The sequence below is a fragment of the Neoarius graeffei genome, chromosome 24 (assembly GCF_027579695.1).
Source record: "Neoarius graeffei isolate fNeoGra1 chromosome 24, fNeoGra1.pri, whole genome shotgun sequence".
Lineage (NCBI taxonomy): Eukaryota > Metazoa > Chordata > Actinopteri > Siluriformes > Ariidae > Neoarius > Neoarius graeffei.
In genome coordinates, this window is record NC_083592.1 from 32989049 (window position 1) to 33005713 (window position 16665).

Consider the following 16665-nt stretch of genomic DNA (forward strand, 5'->3'; position numbering starts at 1 on the left):
ACCTCTGATCTGTTGAGGAGCGTTGGCTATAAGCCCGTATTGAAAGAGGGTGCAGTATCACTAATTAAAGGAAAAGAAAACTACAAGAAAAGGAAAGTATTTTATTTATTTATTTTAAAAGGAAAGTAAGTTCAGTTGCACCAGTCCTCCTGGAGTGAGCCGAGGGTTGTTGGTAAAAGCCGGAACGGGATGGGACAATATCGCTCGGGCAGTGACCTCCCCACAGTTCTTGCTAAAACCGGTGACATCCCGTTCCATCCCGGGTTTTAGTAATTGCCTGAGCCCAGCAGTAATGGTGGAATACACAGTATGAAGAAAAGTGAATGAGTGGAGCAGCCGTCTTATTTCTAAACTGGATATTGCTGCCATCTCGCCCTTACATAGAAGAAGTGAATGAACGGAGAACTGGACAAACAACTGAAAGTCAGATTGTTTCAAAAACAATCGGCCACAAGGTCGGCCTTCAAGAAGCGAGAACACAGACGGGTAAGCTCCGACTCTCATTTGGATTAAAAAAAAAAAAACAACAACAACAAAAAAGTTTACCTGCATTTAGATTAATACATGTAACTTGTATTGCGTGTTTAAGTTGCCGGTATACGATTATTTAATTTGCTTTAGAATGTGATTGTCTCAGTTCATCTGATTATTTAATTAGCCTTTTACGTTTTATCAGTGAAAATGCATGATGCATGTTGCATAAGTTATAACACCTATCCTGTTTTAATGAGAGTCAACCCACAATCAATGAAGTCAAATCAGTCTTAGTTGAGCAAGTCGGTAACGGGATTTCTTACTTTCACCATAAATTTTTATTTATATGATTTTGGTCGATAGCTGTCAAAGGCCTCGGCCTTAAAACCGGTTACCGCAGTGACGTCACGCGCTCAGGGCTGGCTGGCTGGCTCAGCGGGGCAGCTCGAATGCCAACTTTGCGGTCGATTTTAACTCTCAAACTATATTTTTTTATTCCCATTTATGCAGCGTACAAGAGTCAAGGATGGAGATACTATCTATCCATTATCTGTAGCTGCTTATCTTGTTCTACAGGGTCGCAGGCAAGCTGGAGCCCATCCAGGGCGGGGTACACCCTGGACAAGTCGCCAGGTCCGACACACAGACAACCATTCACACCTACGGTCAATTTAGAACCACCAATTAGCCTAACCTGCATATCTCTGGACTGTGGCGGAAACCAGAGCACCCGGAGAGAACATGCAAACTCCGCACAGAAAAGCCCTTGCCGGCCACTGGGCTCGAACCTTCTTGCTGTGAGGCGACAGCGCTAACCACTACACCACCGTGCCGCCCTTTTCCTCTAACCAATTTTCTGATTCTTCAAGAATCACTTAACATTTAACTTTCTTTGGTAGGTCTTATAAATAAATAAACAACACTTAGAAGACATTTATTTTTCTACACTTTATAGTTTTAAGATATGAAAGAAAAACTGGTAAACATTCCCCACTGTTAACTGTCACTGCTGCAGTCAGTCAGTCTCTGTCTGTCTATTTATTTGTTTGTTTGTCTGTCTGTCTTAATAACTCCATAAACTTCCCCATCTCTTGAATTTATGTCTAAAAACACACTCTCTCTCTCTTTATTTATTTCGTCCACTTTACAAGCAAGATTTACTTTTGTTTGTTTTAAGTTTCCTTATTGTATTATTGGATGACCAAAGACATCTATAGGTGGAGCAGATTAATCCATAATCAACGCACTGGAAGCTAAATAAATGAACAAACCCGTGAGATCACACTGAGCCTATTCTCCTGACGACTACATGATGAACACTGTCCATTATCTTTAAATAACAACAAACGGTCAAAGCCCACCTCTGTCCACGGCCCCAACACACGAACCTCGACATGTGAGACGCCATGTTGGATTTTCTGTGAGCATGACCGTTCCCCCGGAAGTGATTCAAGAACGCTTCCGTGAGTTGCTGCTGTGGTTCACTGAGCTCGAAAGTGAAGTGTGACGCCATCTGGCCGCCATCTTACCACTCACATCGCGTGTCTGTTAAACCGTCATATCAGATCAAATTTGCCCCAAGAAAAGTATCTCCTGACTCTGTTCCCTTTCAGTACCTCCTATTATTTTATCATCTTTACCCCCATTCCTTACATATCTTTATAGCACTGTTATAGTTTTTTTTTCCTTTTCCAGTTCAGTCTCTGATCATTTTTCTTTTTGAACAGCTCTTTTACTAAGATACTTATTTTTACGGACATTATTTCAACTTTTCTCTTATACAGTGTATCTTTCTCATTAATATAGTTCTTCCTTTCTTTTTAAAATTATTTTTATTATACCAACAATTGTTGAAACATATGGCAGCACGGTGGTGTATTGGTTAGCGCTGTCGCCTCACAGCAAGAAGGTTCTGGGTTCGAGCCCAGCGACCAACAAGGGCCTTTCTGTGTGGAGTTTGCATGTTCTCCCCGTGTCTGTGTGGGTTTCCACCGGGTGCTCTGGTTTCCCCCACAGTCCAAAGACATGCAGGTTAGGCTAAGGTTGGCTCTAAATTGACCGTAGGTGTGAATGGTTGTGTGTGTCTATGTGTCAGCCCTGGCGACTTGTCCAGGGTGTACCCTGTCTCTCAACTCTCAGAAAATAAAGTACATTATTGTACCTTTGGGGTACAATGGCTTGTCACTGGAGCAGTACCTTCTAAGGTACTTATTTGTACCCTTTAGATACTGCTTGGGACCATATTTGTACCTTTTTGTCCCGAAAAAGGTACACACAGTTACCTTGAGGTCCAATAATGAGCTCTAGGAGGTACATTAGTATAGACTGTACCTTGGGGGACAGAAAGGGACTCCTACTGTACCCCTATTTCTGACAGTGTCCCATAGTCAGCTGGGATAGGCTCCAGCTTGCCTGCGACCCTGTAGGACAGGATAAGTGGCTACAGATAATGGATAGATGGACGAAATAGGAGGGCGACCCGGTGGTGTAGTGGTTAGCATTGTCGCTTCACAGCAAGAAGGTCCTGGGTTTGAGCCCAGCGGCCAACGAGGGCCTTTCTGTGTGGAGTTGGCATGCTCTCCCCGTGTCTGTATGGGTTAACAACATTCAGCTTAAGAGTTATTGATCCGGGAAGTCTGAATCTGTGAATATATTTCCAACTTTACCACAGTTCAACCCAAGCATGAAACAGAGCTTCATTAAATCATGTGAATGAGCCACATTGCCCAGTTTATTTTCCATATTACCCAGTTTATTCTCCCACATTACCCAGAGTATTCTCTACATTACCCAGTTTATTATCCACATTACCCAGTTTATTCCCACACATTACCCAGAATATTCTCCACATTACCCAGTTTATTCCCCCACATTACCCAGAGTATTCTCCACATTACCCAGTTTATTCCTCCACATTACCCAGTTTATTCTCCACATTACCCAGAGTATTCTCCACATTACCCAGTTTATTCTCTACATTACCCAGTTTATTATCCACATTACCCAGTTTATTCCCACACATTACCCAGAATATTCTCCACATTACCCAGTTTATTCCCCCACATTACCCAGAGTATTCTCCACATTACCCAGTTTATTCCTCCACATTACCCAGTTTATTCTCCACATTACCCAGAGTATTCTCCACATTACCCAGTTTATTCTCTACATTACCCAGTTTATTCCCCCACATTACCCAGTTTATTCCCCCACATTACCCAGTTTATTCTCCACATTACCCAGAGTATTCTCCACATTACCCAATTTATTCTCTACATTACCCAGTTTATTCCCCCACATTACCCAGTTTATTCCCCCACATTACCCAGTTTATTCTCCACATTACCCAGTTTATTCCCCCACATTACCCAGTTTATTCCCCCACATTACCCAGTTTATTCTCCACATTACCCAGTTTATTCTCCACACATTACCCAGTTTATTCTCTACATTACCCAGTTTATCCCCCACATTACCCAGTTTATTCTCCACATTACAGAGTATTCCCCCACATTACCCAGTTTATTCTCCACATTACCCAGTTTATTCCCCCACATTACCCAGTTTATTCTCCACATTACCCAGTTTATTCTCCACATTGCCCAGTTTATTCTCCACATTACCCAGTTTATTCTCCACATTACCTAGTTTATTCCCCCACATTACCCAGTTTATTCTCCACATTGCCCAGTTTATTCCCCCACATTACCCAGTTTATTCTCCACATTACCCAGTTTATTCTCCACATTACCCAGTTTATTCCCCCACATTACCCAGTTTATTCCCCCACATTACCCAGTTTATTCTCCACATTACCCAGTTTATTCCCCCACATTACCCAGTTTATTCCCCATATTACCCAGTTTATTCCCCATATTACCCAGTTTATTCCCCCACATTACCCAGTTTATTCCCCATATTACCCAGTTTATTCCCCCACATTACCCAGTTTATTCCCCATATTACCCAGTTTATTCCCCATATTACCCAGTTTATTCCCCACACACCTCATTCAAACCATAGATTCAAACATGATTTCACGTAATAACGTGAAAATATATTGTTATAACAATAAACGTTTTTGATACTGATTTTTTTTTTTTCTGGTGTGGCAGCGTCCGCAGCCTATGTGACCCAGATAAATAAATCATATATGAATGTGTTATAATTAAATAAAGATTGTGCAGGGGAAGTGGATCAGGTAGCAGAGTTTATTATTGTGATACCAGAAACTGACTGGAAAACAAAACAAAACTTTATTTGTAACTTCTGGTACTGCTTGGTGTGTGTGAGAAATCAAATTATTCATTTCAGTGTCAGCCATTTGACTGTAAGTCCCCGCCTCTGACGGGAAATTCCGCTCACCGCAGTCTGTCACCACTGCAGTGCTGCTCGTGTGATTTAATTACTGTGAGAGTAAACCGTGTGTTCAGGTGTGTGTGTGTGTGTGTGTTCAGCTGTGACAGCAGCCTCGGGTCGGAACAATGTCTGGAAGTATCAAAACCTTCTCAATAACGTACGACCCGATCAACCAGAGCAACACGTTCAGCAGTGGCGACAGCCTGAAGGGGAGAGTTGTTCTGGAGTTAAAGAAACAGATAAAGATTGATAAACTTTACATTAAATGTAAAGGGGACGCCCGTGTTCACTGGAACGAATCAAACAGCAACTCCGATGACTCCTACAGCTCTCATGAGAGATACTTCAAACTCAAACAAATCTTCATCTGGGACAGCTCTGTGATGGGTAAGACTCATGACATGTGCTGTAGGCGTTATGTGTTCTGACCCACAGCTCCTCTGATTTGTTGTAAACAGATAACTTGCTGGTGTTTCAGTTTATGACAGAGTTGGTTCGAGACCCTTCTCAGATCCAACGCTCCTACTTTCTACACATTTTTTTTGAATGAATTTATTTATTTCGAACATGTATAAAAATGTATGTAACTATTTGTACATACAAAAGAAAGAAAATGAAAAACAGTGACAAAAAAAAGAATAAATAAAATAACAAAGAGCTAATACATTACAATACACCGCACATTGTTCGAAAAAGGAGTGGGAAGAAGTACAATACTTCATAACTACATAAGTACATAACTCGGTCCAGCAGTTAAAACCAATGAAATCTAAACATCCGCTAATAATACAGTTTGATAAGTAAAAGAAACACTGTCACAAATATTTCTACTCCACAAAGTTACTTTCAATAAAGCGACTCAGGATCACGAATATCCTGTTTGTTTATTCCCTCATGGGTGCGTCTCAAATACATTTCTAGTTATGGAATGAGTCAGAAAAAAGGAACAGTTTTCTTTCTGGGTCCGTGTATCATCCGATCATTCAATCTGGAAAACGAAAAAAACCCCCCAAAACACTCAATATTTCGTTTTCCTGTTTTTCTGTATGACCAAAAAATGAGGGATTGGTGTTTGTTTTCCTTTTGCCAACTCAAAACAGAACAAATAATAAACAGGGAAACCAAAACGAAATAATAACTCTAATTTACGATTATTGATTTTCTCTATTCCCCACGCTCCATTAGCCTTCCCATGATCCTCAGCGACAGTCCATCATCATCTCTGCGTCTATGAAACAGAAAAATTGCATGTGCATGTATATATCAAGTAATTTATTCATACATCCTATTCATTTAATATATTAAGCTGTTAATGTTAAGCTGATGATCTCTTAATTATTATTATCTCAATATAATAGTAATCTGTACTCGAGTTGAGGGGGGATGGGGGGGATGCCATCCCCCCGGAATAAAAAATGGTCAAAATCATCCCCCCTCTAAAACGGGCATCCCCCCTCCCTTCCCTTGAGCAATTTTATCAATAAATGTGGACATTACTTCTATTTAACATTGGAATTAGAAATGCCATTCCACGTAGCTTTGCTGAAACTGAGCATACAGTAAGCTACCGCGAGAGAGGGCGCGCGCAAGCGAAGCGTTTGAGGAGGTGACATTCAGTTGGGGTTCCGTTATTTTTGATTCCATTCGGCGTCAGTGACAGCAGCGGATTGCAGCATCATGGCCAAGCGGAGTGGACAGCAAGACCTAAGCAAGTTCGGATTTAAGATCGCAAGAAAAAAACATTTCAGGAGGTAAGTCAAGAGTTACGAATATCAGTCACACTTTCTGTGAGCCCACTATCATGCTGTAAAGTTACCAATTCAGTTGTTCATTTACATTGCCTGCTGAGGTTTTAATAAATTATTTACCAAACGATTTAAAAGGAGGGCGGCACGGTGGTGTAGTGGTTAGCGCTGTCGCCTCACAGCAAGAAGGTCCTGGGTTCGAGCCCCGGGGCCGGCGAGGGCCTTTCTGTGTGGAGTTTGCATGTTCTCCCCGTGTCCGCGTGGGTTTCCTCCGGGTGCTCCGGTTTCCCCCACAGTCCAAAGACATGCAGGTTAGGTTAACTGGTGACTCTAAATTGACCGTAGGTGTGAATGGTTGTCTGTGTCTATGTGTCAGCCCTGTGATGACCTGGTGACTTGTCCAGGGTGTACCCCGCCTTTCGCCCTGCGACCCTGTAGAAGGATAAAGCGGCTAGAGATGATGAGATTTAAAAGGAGCCTATCATGACTATGAAGTTGCACTTCAAATTGCACTATGGACTCCTTTTAAATCGTTTGGTAAATAATTTATTAAAACCTCAGCAGGCAATGTAAATGAACAACTGAATCTTTTCATATCAAGTCAATAAAATTTTTATTCAAAGCTGAACATTGGGATCATTGAATTAAATACAGAGGTAGGTAGGGAACCAATAAGCTAAAACAAGCAACAGTAAATTGTAAATCTTCAGCTCTTCAGCTGTTGGTTCTCCTGCTTGCTCCTGTATTGTCTCCCACTCCGGGTCCTCCAGCTCCTGCCGCACTGTGTTGCAGTTGCTGCTGACTGTCATCTGGAATAAAGAGCAGTGGATAAGATAATTTAATTAAATACAATTATAATGTTATTTCTGATTTATTTATTATCTGAACGAAGATTTGAGCTTTGAAAAATGACCGGATTCTTTCTGTAACGTTGATTCCCGCTGTTATCTAGGTCACGTGACACCTTAACGTTGACGGTTACCAAGGAGCTGCCTTGGATACTTTGATACTTTGCTTCGATACATACCAGCACTTTGATACATACTGGATACAAGCTAGCAAAATGAGTTAAAAGCAGGCATCTTTGGAAAGAGGAAAAGGCCCATTGAGGAGACAGAAGAAGAGCCTATGACGAAGAAAAAGAAAGCTGCATTTTAGCAGACAGTTTGTCGAGTCCTACACCAATCCTGCTCTGCCTTACATGTTGTGACCGGCTCTCTAATGAGGCAATGAGCCTTCAAAACTGCTAGTGTCGTTTATTTTAGCCTTCCTGTCTTGAATAACACTTTTTGTTGCCTGAAGAATAACAAACGAACGTCCAGGCTGATTAAATTAATGGCCTTATACAAGAAATCAAAGCTAACATGAACCTGCAGGCCCGTAGCCAGCATTGGGGGGGGGGGGGGGGGGGGGGGGGGGAATCTTTTTTCCCCAAAAGTGGACTTCATCTGGCCCCCTACTCCCGTACCCCCCAAATACACGAGCACACTTCAAATCTTCTAATTTAGACATTTTTTTATTCATTATAAGTTCTCTGTTGTCTAACTTATTATTGTTATCTTCCTACAACTGTGCTGTGACTTCATTGTCTGTCTCTGTTGCTCACCTCAGTTCTGTTGTTGCTCTCTTTCATTGTCTGTCTCTGTTGTTGCTCTCCTTCACTGTCTGTCTCTGTTGTTGCTCTCCTTCACTGTCTGTCTCTGTTGTTGCTCTCCTTCACTGTTGCTCTCCTTCACTGTCTGTCTCTGTTGCTCTCCTTCATTGTCTCTGTTGTTGCTCTCCTTCACTGTCTGTCTCTGTTGCTCTCCTTCATTGTCTGTCTCTGTTGTTGCTCTCCTTCATTGTCTGTCTCTGTTGTTGCTCTCCCCTCCTCTGTCTGTCTGTCTGTCTCTGTTGCTCTCCTTCATTGTCTGTCTCTGTTGCTCTCCTTCATTGTCTGTCTCTGTTGCTCTCCTTCATTGTCTGTCTGTCTGTTGTTGTCTGTCTCTGTTGCTCACTTCAGTTGTTGTTTATGGCATCAGAACACTCCTGATCTGCCCACGCTTTAGCATAAAAAACAACAATTTCTAATTGAGATAAATGTTTCAAGTAATCCTGAGACTGAAATAATGTTGCACAGCCCTATAAGGACAATTAATTTAAAATTGCCCAAATGCAGCAACAGTGGGTGTTTTCACACACACTGGTCTGAACATTTTCATTTTTCAGCTAGTGCACACGTTTCTTTTCACTCTGATCCAAATGCCAAACCACTGACACGTGCTCTTAAAGTCTCGCATTTTACTGTCTTCACACCACACCACAGCTCCGATTTCCCAAGCTGAAAAAAAAAAAGCAACCCCAGGTCCGACGCTACTAGTACCTAGCCACCTAACTCATCTCTGTGTGTGCGTGTCACTGACACACATAGACTGACGGACGGGCTGACGCTACCCCCCACTGATCACTCTGACAGATCGATCTACCACTACTGTTGTAAACAAAAGAAAAACAAAGTCCTGCACTCAGCACCTTACCCATTTTGGCCCTTTTTTGGAACATGGTGCCAATATTTTGGGACAAAGTAGCAGCAGATTTCTTGTGTTTTCTGTCTTTATCTTCTTTTTTCCCCATTTTCTCTTCTATCCAGGGCTACCGCGTGACGTCACCATACCGCGAGATTGTGCTAGGGCGCCATATTGGAAGACCAAGTACATGCATACATACATACTCACAATATAAAACAAAGTACGAGCGAGAGTAAAGTGACACGATGGATGATAATTCTGGTTATGTGAGTACATTACCAGCTGCAGAAAGGGCACGGTATGTGGAGAAACTGGCTGTGATTGATGGGTTTGACCCATATGATAAGACTCGGGGCAAGGGAGAATGGATTTTTTTTATTTCATAATTTATTTTTAATTTACTACTTATCTGTTTTTATTTATATATATTTGAATTATTTGGACATGGGGAAAAACTATATTTAAAATCCAAAGAGGGATGGAGGGAGGAAAATTAAAACAAAAGAAAGAAATGAAATATAGAGTAGAGAATATTTGATAAAATTAAGGATGTTTTTATTCAGTAAACATTTAAAAAAATGTTCTACAACACTCTAGCCTAGTGACTTACCAGTAACAAAATAGACTTGAAGTATTCAGATCCGCTCTGCATAAAGCAGCTAAATCCTCTCTCTGCCTCCTGGCAGAAAGCTCCTTGGTTTGCTCCCCTTGTGTCTCAATCACAGCTGGTATTCTGAAGAAAGACTTCTTTTCACCTTTCCCATCAGCTTTGTTAGAACCCTAACACAGCACAAAAGTTTACCATTGTAGGTTTTTGATGAACCAAGTGCCTCGTGGGTTCACATACCGCGCGCTGCCGTTATTTCCCCCTAATCACGAGTTTGTTGGTCTTCCAATATGGCGCAGGGTTTGTTTACTTCCGGTTTCGGGTGACATCAGTGAAAGGGTCTATAAAGCAGTCTGAACAAAACGTGTAAACATAAACATAGGAGAAATGAACCCATTTTTCTAACTCTTCCTCACTTAGTCTACTTTTCTTTTTTGATTAGTCTGGATTTGATATTGTAAATTTAAATGTGAATCAATGTATATTCATCGGACATGAACAAATGAATAAATCTTGAGTAATCTTGAGGGGCGTGTGTGTCCGGGGGGCGGTGTCGCGGGGGGGGATCGAACGAACCCTCCGATCCCCCCTGGCTACGGGCCAGACCTGAGTAAGCTATCGATAGCTGGCTAGACTCCAAACTAACATTTATTACGATAGCTGTGTTGTTATCCGCCGCCCACACATTGGTAACTTTACAGCATGATAGAAAGTGTGACTGATATTCGTAACTCTTGACTTACCTCCTGAAATGTTTTTTTCTTGCGATCTTAAATCCGAACTTGCTTAGGTCTTGCTGTCCACTCCGCTTGGCCATGATGCTGCAATCCGCTGCTGTCACTGACGCCGAATGAAATCAAAAATAACGGAACCCCAACTGAATGTCACCTCCTCAAACGCTTCGCTTGCGCGCGCCCTCTCTCGCGGAGCTTACTGTATGCTCAGTTTCAGCAAAGCTGCGTGGAATGGCATTTCTAATTCCAATGTTAAATAGAAGTAATGTCCACATTTATTGATAAAATTGCTCAAGGGAAGGGAGGGGGGATGCCCGTTTTAGAGGGGGGATGATTTTGACCATTTTTTATTCCAGGGGGGATGTCCCCCCCATCCCCCCTCAACTCGAGTACAGATTGCTATTATATTGAGATAATAATAATTAAGACATCATCAGCTTAACATTAACAGCTTAATATATTAAATGAATAGGATGTATGAATAAATTACTTGATATATACATGCACATGCAATTTTTCTGTTTCATAGACGCAGAGATGATGATGGACTGTCGCTGAGGATCATGGGAAGGCTAATGTAGCATGGGGAATAGAGAAAATCAATAATCGTAAATTAGAGTTATTATTTCGTTCTGGTGGGCGGCACGGTGGTGTAGTGGTTAGCGCTGTCGCCTCACAGCAAGAAGGCCCGAGTTCGAGCCCCGTGGCCGGCGAGGGCCTTTCTGTGTGGAGTTTGCATGTTCTCCCCGTGTCCACGTGGGTTTCCTCCGGGTGCTCCGGTTTCCCCCACAGTCCAAAGACATGCAGGTTAGGTTAACTGGTGACTCTAAATTGACCGTAGGTGTGAATGTGAGTGTGAATGGTTGTCTGTGTCTATGTGTCAGCCCTGTGATGACCTGGCGACTTGTCCAGGGTGTACCCCGCCTTTCGCCCGTAGTCAGCTGGGATAGGCTCCAGCTTGCCTGCGACCCTGTAGAACAGGATAAAGCGGCTAGAGATAATGAGATGAGATGAGATTTTACACGGTCTATGTGTCTAAACCCATGCGGACACGGGGAGAACATGCAAACTCCGCACAGAAAGGCCCTCGCCGGCCACGGGGCTCGAACCCGGACCTTCTTGCTGTGAGGCGACAGCGCTAACCACTACACCACCGTGCCGCCGAGCATTTAATCGACCCCACAAATGTGATGCTCCAGAAACTCAATCTGCTCAAAGGAAGGTCAGTTTTATAGCTTCTCTAAAGAGCTCAACTGTTTTCAGCTGTGCTAACATGATTGTACAAGGGTTTTCTAATCATCCATTAGCCTTCTGAGGCAATGAGCAAACACATTGTACCATTAGAACACTGGAGTGAGAGTTGCTGGAAATGGGCCTCTATACACCTATGGAGATATTGCACCAAAAACCAGACATTTGCAGCTAGAATAGTCATTTACCACATTAGCAATGTATAGAGTGTATTTCTGATTAGTTTAAAGTGATCTTCATTGAAAAGAACAGTGCTTTTCTTTCAAAAATAAGGACATTTCAAAGTGACCCCAAACTTTTGAACGATAGTGTATAGCTTTGCAATAAATTAATTCCATCATTCAGTATTCAATGTATTCCTCAATTAACCTGTTTTTGATCATCATACATCCTTATTTTATTTTTTCCTTTCTTACTTTTTGAATAAAAACCCTTTTTGTATCACCACCCTTCTAATGCACAACATGGGTCAAAAACAACCTGCATTCATTTTCCAGGTTATTTCATGTATGGCTGAGTGTTTCTATGATATACTTTTGAAATAAATTCATTTTGTCATTTACTTTTCCAAATATGCAGTAAATATCTTGTTTTTGTTCAGCACAAATCATCATTTTTATTTTTCCTTTCTTAAGTTATGAACAAGCACAGCTTTTGTAATTCTACATCAAGTTTACACACATGGGTCAGAACCAACCCGCATGCATTTACTCCAGCGTTTGGTGGGAACTGTGAATTGTGCTTGTGTCAGACATTTCACAGCTCAGCACAGCGCCCTTTGCCCATCTAATACATGCAAGTAATGTTTTTCAATTGTTCTAACATTACCTTAGAAAAAAATTGATTATGTTTAGGTTCCCTTGAGAGTGAGTAGATTACTTGTCAGAAAGTTACAAGTAATTACTATTAGCTACCGAGCTGTTGACATATTCTACTTTAGTTAGCTAATTTTATTGTAGTTGGCTTAGCTAACTACATAGTTAATAAATAAATAACTGGCCCCATTCACTGCTAAAGTAATTACTTGAAACAAATTATTATTATAGTATTAAGACATTTAATTTTAAATCACACTTGGATGACCCATGTGTAGTAATATAAAAAGTATTTTTGTTCATAAAGTAGGAAAGAAAAAATTAAATTAATGATTTGTGGTAATTAAAAACAAGATATTTAAAGAATACTTGGAATATTCAATCATAAAATAAATTGATTTCAAAAGATAGAGCAAAGAAAAACTCAGTCAGCATGAAATAACCTGGAAAATGAATGCGGGTCATTTTTGACCCATGTTGTGCATTAGAAGGGGTGTGCGCATATGTTTTGCATCAAAGGGTTAAAGTTGTACACTAAGGCAATCGCAGTCCTGTTGATCATATAGAGGAGAGTGGGGAGGGTTGGAATAGAGGAGACCTGGGACCGTTTGTATTCCCATAAATTAATTTCAACCAATCAGGTTTTTGATGTGGCGGCACTGTCAGTGGTTAGCACTGTCCTCTCACAGCAAGAAGGTCCTGGGTTCAAGTCCAGCAGCCAACAAGGGTCTTTCTGTGTGGAGTTTGCATGTTCTCCCCGTGTCCGCGTGGGTTTCCTCCAGGTGCTCCGGTTTCCCCCACAGTCCAAAGACATGCAGGTTAGGTTAACTGGTGGCTCTAAATTGACCGTAGGTGTGAATGTGAGTGTGAATGGTTGTCTGTGTCTCTGTGTCAGCCCTGTGATGACCTGGCGACTTGTCCAGGGTGTACCCTGCCTCTCGCCCATACTCAGCTGGGATAGGCTCCAGCTTGCCTGCGACCCTGTAGGACAGGATAAGCAGCTACAGATAATGGATGGATGGATGTTTTTGATGTTAGATGTTAGCCCTTAGAGTAACCTACTTCCTTTGGAGCCCCGAAGCTGGACACTGCAGTAAGGTCTGTGCAGTTCAATATTTTTATCAACCAAAACTTGTATTTTCTACTTCACCTCCACCTCCATTCTATGGTGTAATGTATGCTGGTGAATTCAGGATTTATTACGAATTAAAGTATGGAGCCTAGAGTTACCAGATATAGTATTATTTATTAAACTTAAATTCTGGGGGGAAAATAATTTACGGACTTTTTTTTTTCCAAAATGGCCAGACAGGGAGAGTTGGGACAGTTCATCATGTTACAGGTTTGTTCTTCTGGTTTATAAATATAAAATTGTTTAAAATTTTTTGTTAAAAATATGGGAGTGTACCTGCATGAGGATTAATCTTATTTCATTCTTTCTTGAGAATGGAACTGTTTTGTCGAGTCAGGTTTTGGGTAAACTGACATTTTTCTATCGCTATACCAGAATTGTGTGTTCATACAGTTCATATGTTACGAGTTTTGATAATAAATAAAAATTAAATATGTAGGCCGAGGTATTTTATTTTTGCTCAGTGTCTCCCCACTATGCCCCGTCTCCCAACATAATCATAATGTCCCATATCTCTCTTCAATGTCTCATGTCTCCCTGGAAAAAATAATGACAGAAAAACTGAAGCCTGAAGGCCAGTATATGAGACAAGCTGAGAAACTAATCTTGTGGTAAGAGGATGTAGTAAATCCTCTATAAAGCCTCGGTCACAACCGGCCGTACGTGCTCCTACGGCCGGTCTACGTGCAAAAAACGCAAGAAACGCACGGAGGGCGCGCTTGAAACGCACGGAGGGCGCGCGTGTGACGTGCTGATTTTCGAGCCGTAGACGGGCCGCAGAACGGCCGCAGAGGTTCTTTGTCATATCAAACAAACTCTACGGGCGCTTACCGGTACGTTTTTTTCAGGTTGCAAGACAAACTCACGGCCAATGTGCATCTTTCTCCACGAACAAAAAAAACGCAGCGATTTGGGAAACGCCAAAAATCGCACGGCCAAAAAAATCGTACGTCCGGTTGTGACCTAGGCTTAAAGCAATATGAATGCGACGCGACCTGCAAATAATTTCATACAATCTACAAAAGCTGAAATCTTGTCCCAAGTCTCTCTGCTCTCCCCTACTGAGGAGGGCCAAGAAATAGTCAATCATGGCTATCAAGGAACACATCATTGGACTTGTCAAACAAGGCAAGAAAATAGATAAAATTCTGACATACTAGACTTTTCGTCAGGGTGTCATGGGCTGGGCGATTCTCATGAAATCTTGATTTCAAAGATTTCAAACATGAAATTTTTAAAAGGACTTGAATCAACTAATTTCCTTTTTAGGCATTAATAGCAAGATCTGAAGTGTTTGTGAGCATTCATTTAAAAAAAAAAAGTGTACTGACAATTTAACACCCTTTTTAACGTTGTTACCAAAAGAAGTCTTTAAAAATCTCATTACCATGACAGACTGTAAATGTCAAGGCCATTAGTAAAGCTAATACATTTAACTCTTATCATTAAGTGCTTATTAATGTTATTTATAGGGTCATTCAATTTGGTACTTTCATCTTGATCAAACTAGAACTTTGTATTTTTGTAGTACGTTACTTGCCCACCCCAAGCAATTGTATGGCAGAAATCAGACATAAATGTGCATAACAGATCTTTATTTTATGCTAAAGTTATGCTTTAATAAAATGTTATTTGTACATTATTTATTTAAATGCAACAGTAATTTGATAACATATGAACAACTTATGTATGCACAACATTTTTCTCTACCTTCGTTATCATTGCATTGCATAAAGGCAGGCTTGTAGTATTCGATTCCAGGACTCGGACTCGAGTCCGACTCGTGCCCTAATTTTAAAGACTCGTCACTTGACTTGGACTTGAGCACTTGATGACTCGGACTCAGACTTGGACTCATGCATTAACTGCATTCGGACTCATAAATTGGAGACAAGGACTCTGATGTTTTTCTTTACTTTTTGTAACATGCCATAATAATTTGGCATAAGATATTTATATCTACATTAATTTTTATACTAATTTCGTGCAACAGAATGCACATTCACCTGTTCATACGTCATGTTCAGGAACAAACTAATGTTAATGGCGCTAAAATGCCTGGAGAGATTGTCCACTTTGCTTATGCAGACTTCTTGTGCAGTGGGGAAAAAAATGCACTGCTATGTGTTCCATATGTAGAAGAACTATTGAGGAGACGACGGGGACAACCTCGAACTTCAATCATCATTTGGCAAGACTCCACCCAGAGAAGGAAGTGACATGCTATGTTATTTGCCCTGTTGATAGTGAGGCTTGCTTGCTGAACGATAAACTAGCTAGTGTTAACCCTCTCTCATGTTATTTGCCCTGTTGATAGCGGGGCTTGCTTGCTAACTGATGAACTAGCTAGTGTTAACCCTCTCTCATGTTATTTGCCCTGTTGATAGCGGGGCTTGCTTGCTAACTGATGAACTAGCTAGTGTTAACCCTCTCTCATGTTATTTGCCCTGTTGACAGCGGGGCTTGCTTGCTGACCGATAAATTAGCTAATGTTAACCCTCTCTCATGTTATTTTTTTTAAAGATATTTTTTGGGCTTTTTCCACCTTTATTGGATAGGACAGTGTTAGAGACAGGAAATGAGTGGGAGAGAGAGAGACGGGGAGGGATCGGGAAATGACCTCGGGTTATGGTATGGCGCCTTATCCACCTGAGCCACGACACCCCCAACCCTCTCTCATGTTATTTGCCCTGTTGATAGCGGGGCTTGCTGACCAATAAACTAGCTAATGTTAACCCTCTCTCATGTTATTTGCCCTGTTGATAGCGGGGCTTGCTGACCGATAAACTAGCTAATGTTAACCCTCTCTCATGTTGTTTGCCCTGTTGATAGCGGGGCTTGCTGACTGATAAACTAGCTAATGTTAACCCTCTCTCATGTTGTTTGCCCTGTTGATAGCGGGGCTTGCTGACCGATAAGCTAGCTAATGTTAACCCTCTCTCATGTTATTTGCCCTGTTGATAGCGGGGCTTGCTGACTGATAAACTAGCTAATGTTAACCCTCTCTCATGTTATTTGCCCTGTTGATAGCGGGGCTTGCT

The 16665-nt window shown here is 41.5% G+C and overlaps 2 protein-coding genes across 2 annotated transcripts in view; one reads left to right on the top strand and one right to left on the bottom strand.

Moving 5' to 3' along the window:
- The window catches only part of pmpca (peptidase, mitochondrial processing subunit alpha), a 28756-nt gene extending 26850 nt beyond the window's left edge, over positions 1–1906 (bottom strand). Inside the window, exon 1 of the mRNA XM_060907934.1 lies at positions 1836–1906. Within this exon, the coding sequence (XP_060763917.1) occupies positions 1836–1882 (47 nt within the window). The 5' untranslated portion in view covers positions 1883–1906. The remainder of the gene's footprint in view (positions 1–1835) is intronic.
- Positions 1907–4858: 2952 nt separating this feature from the next.
- LOC132872317 (arrestin domain-containing protein 3-like) overlaps positions 4859–16665 on the top strand; it is an 18571-nt gene continuing 6764 nt past the window's right edge. Inside the window, exon 1 of the mRNA XM_060907081.1 lies at positions 4859–5220. Within this exon, the coding sequence (XP_060763064.1) occupies positions 4959–5220 (262 nt within the window). The 5' untranslated portion in view covers positions 4859–4958. The remainder of the gene's footprint in view (positions 5221–16665) is intronic.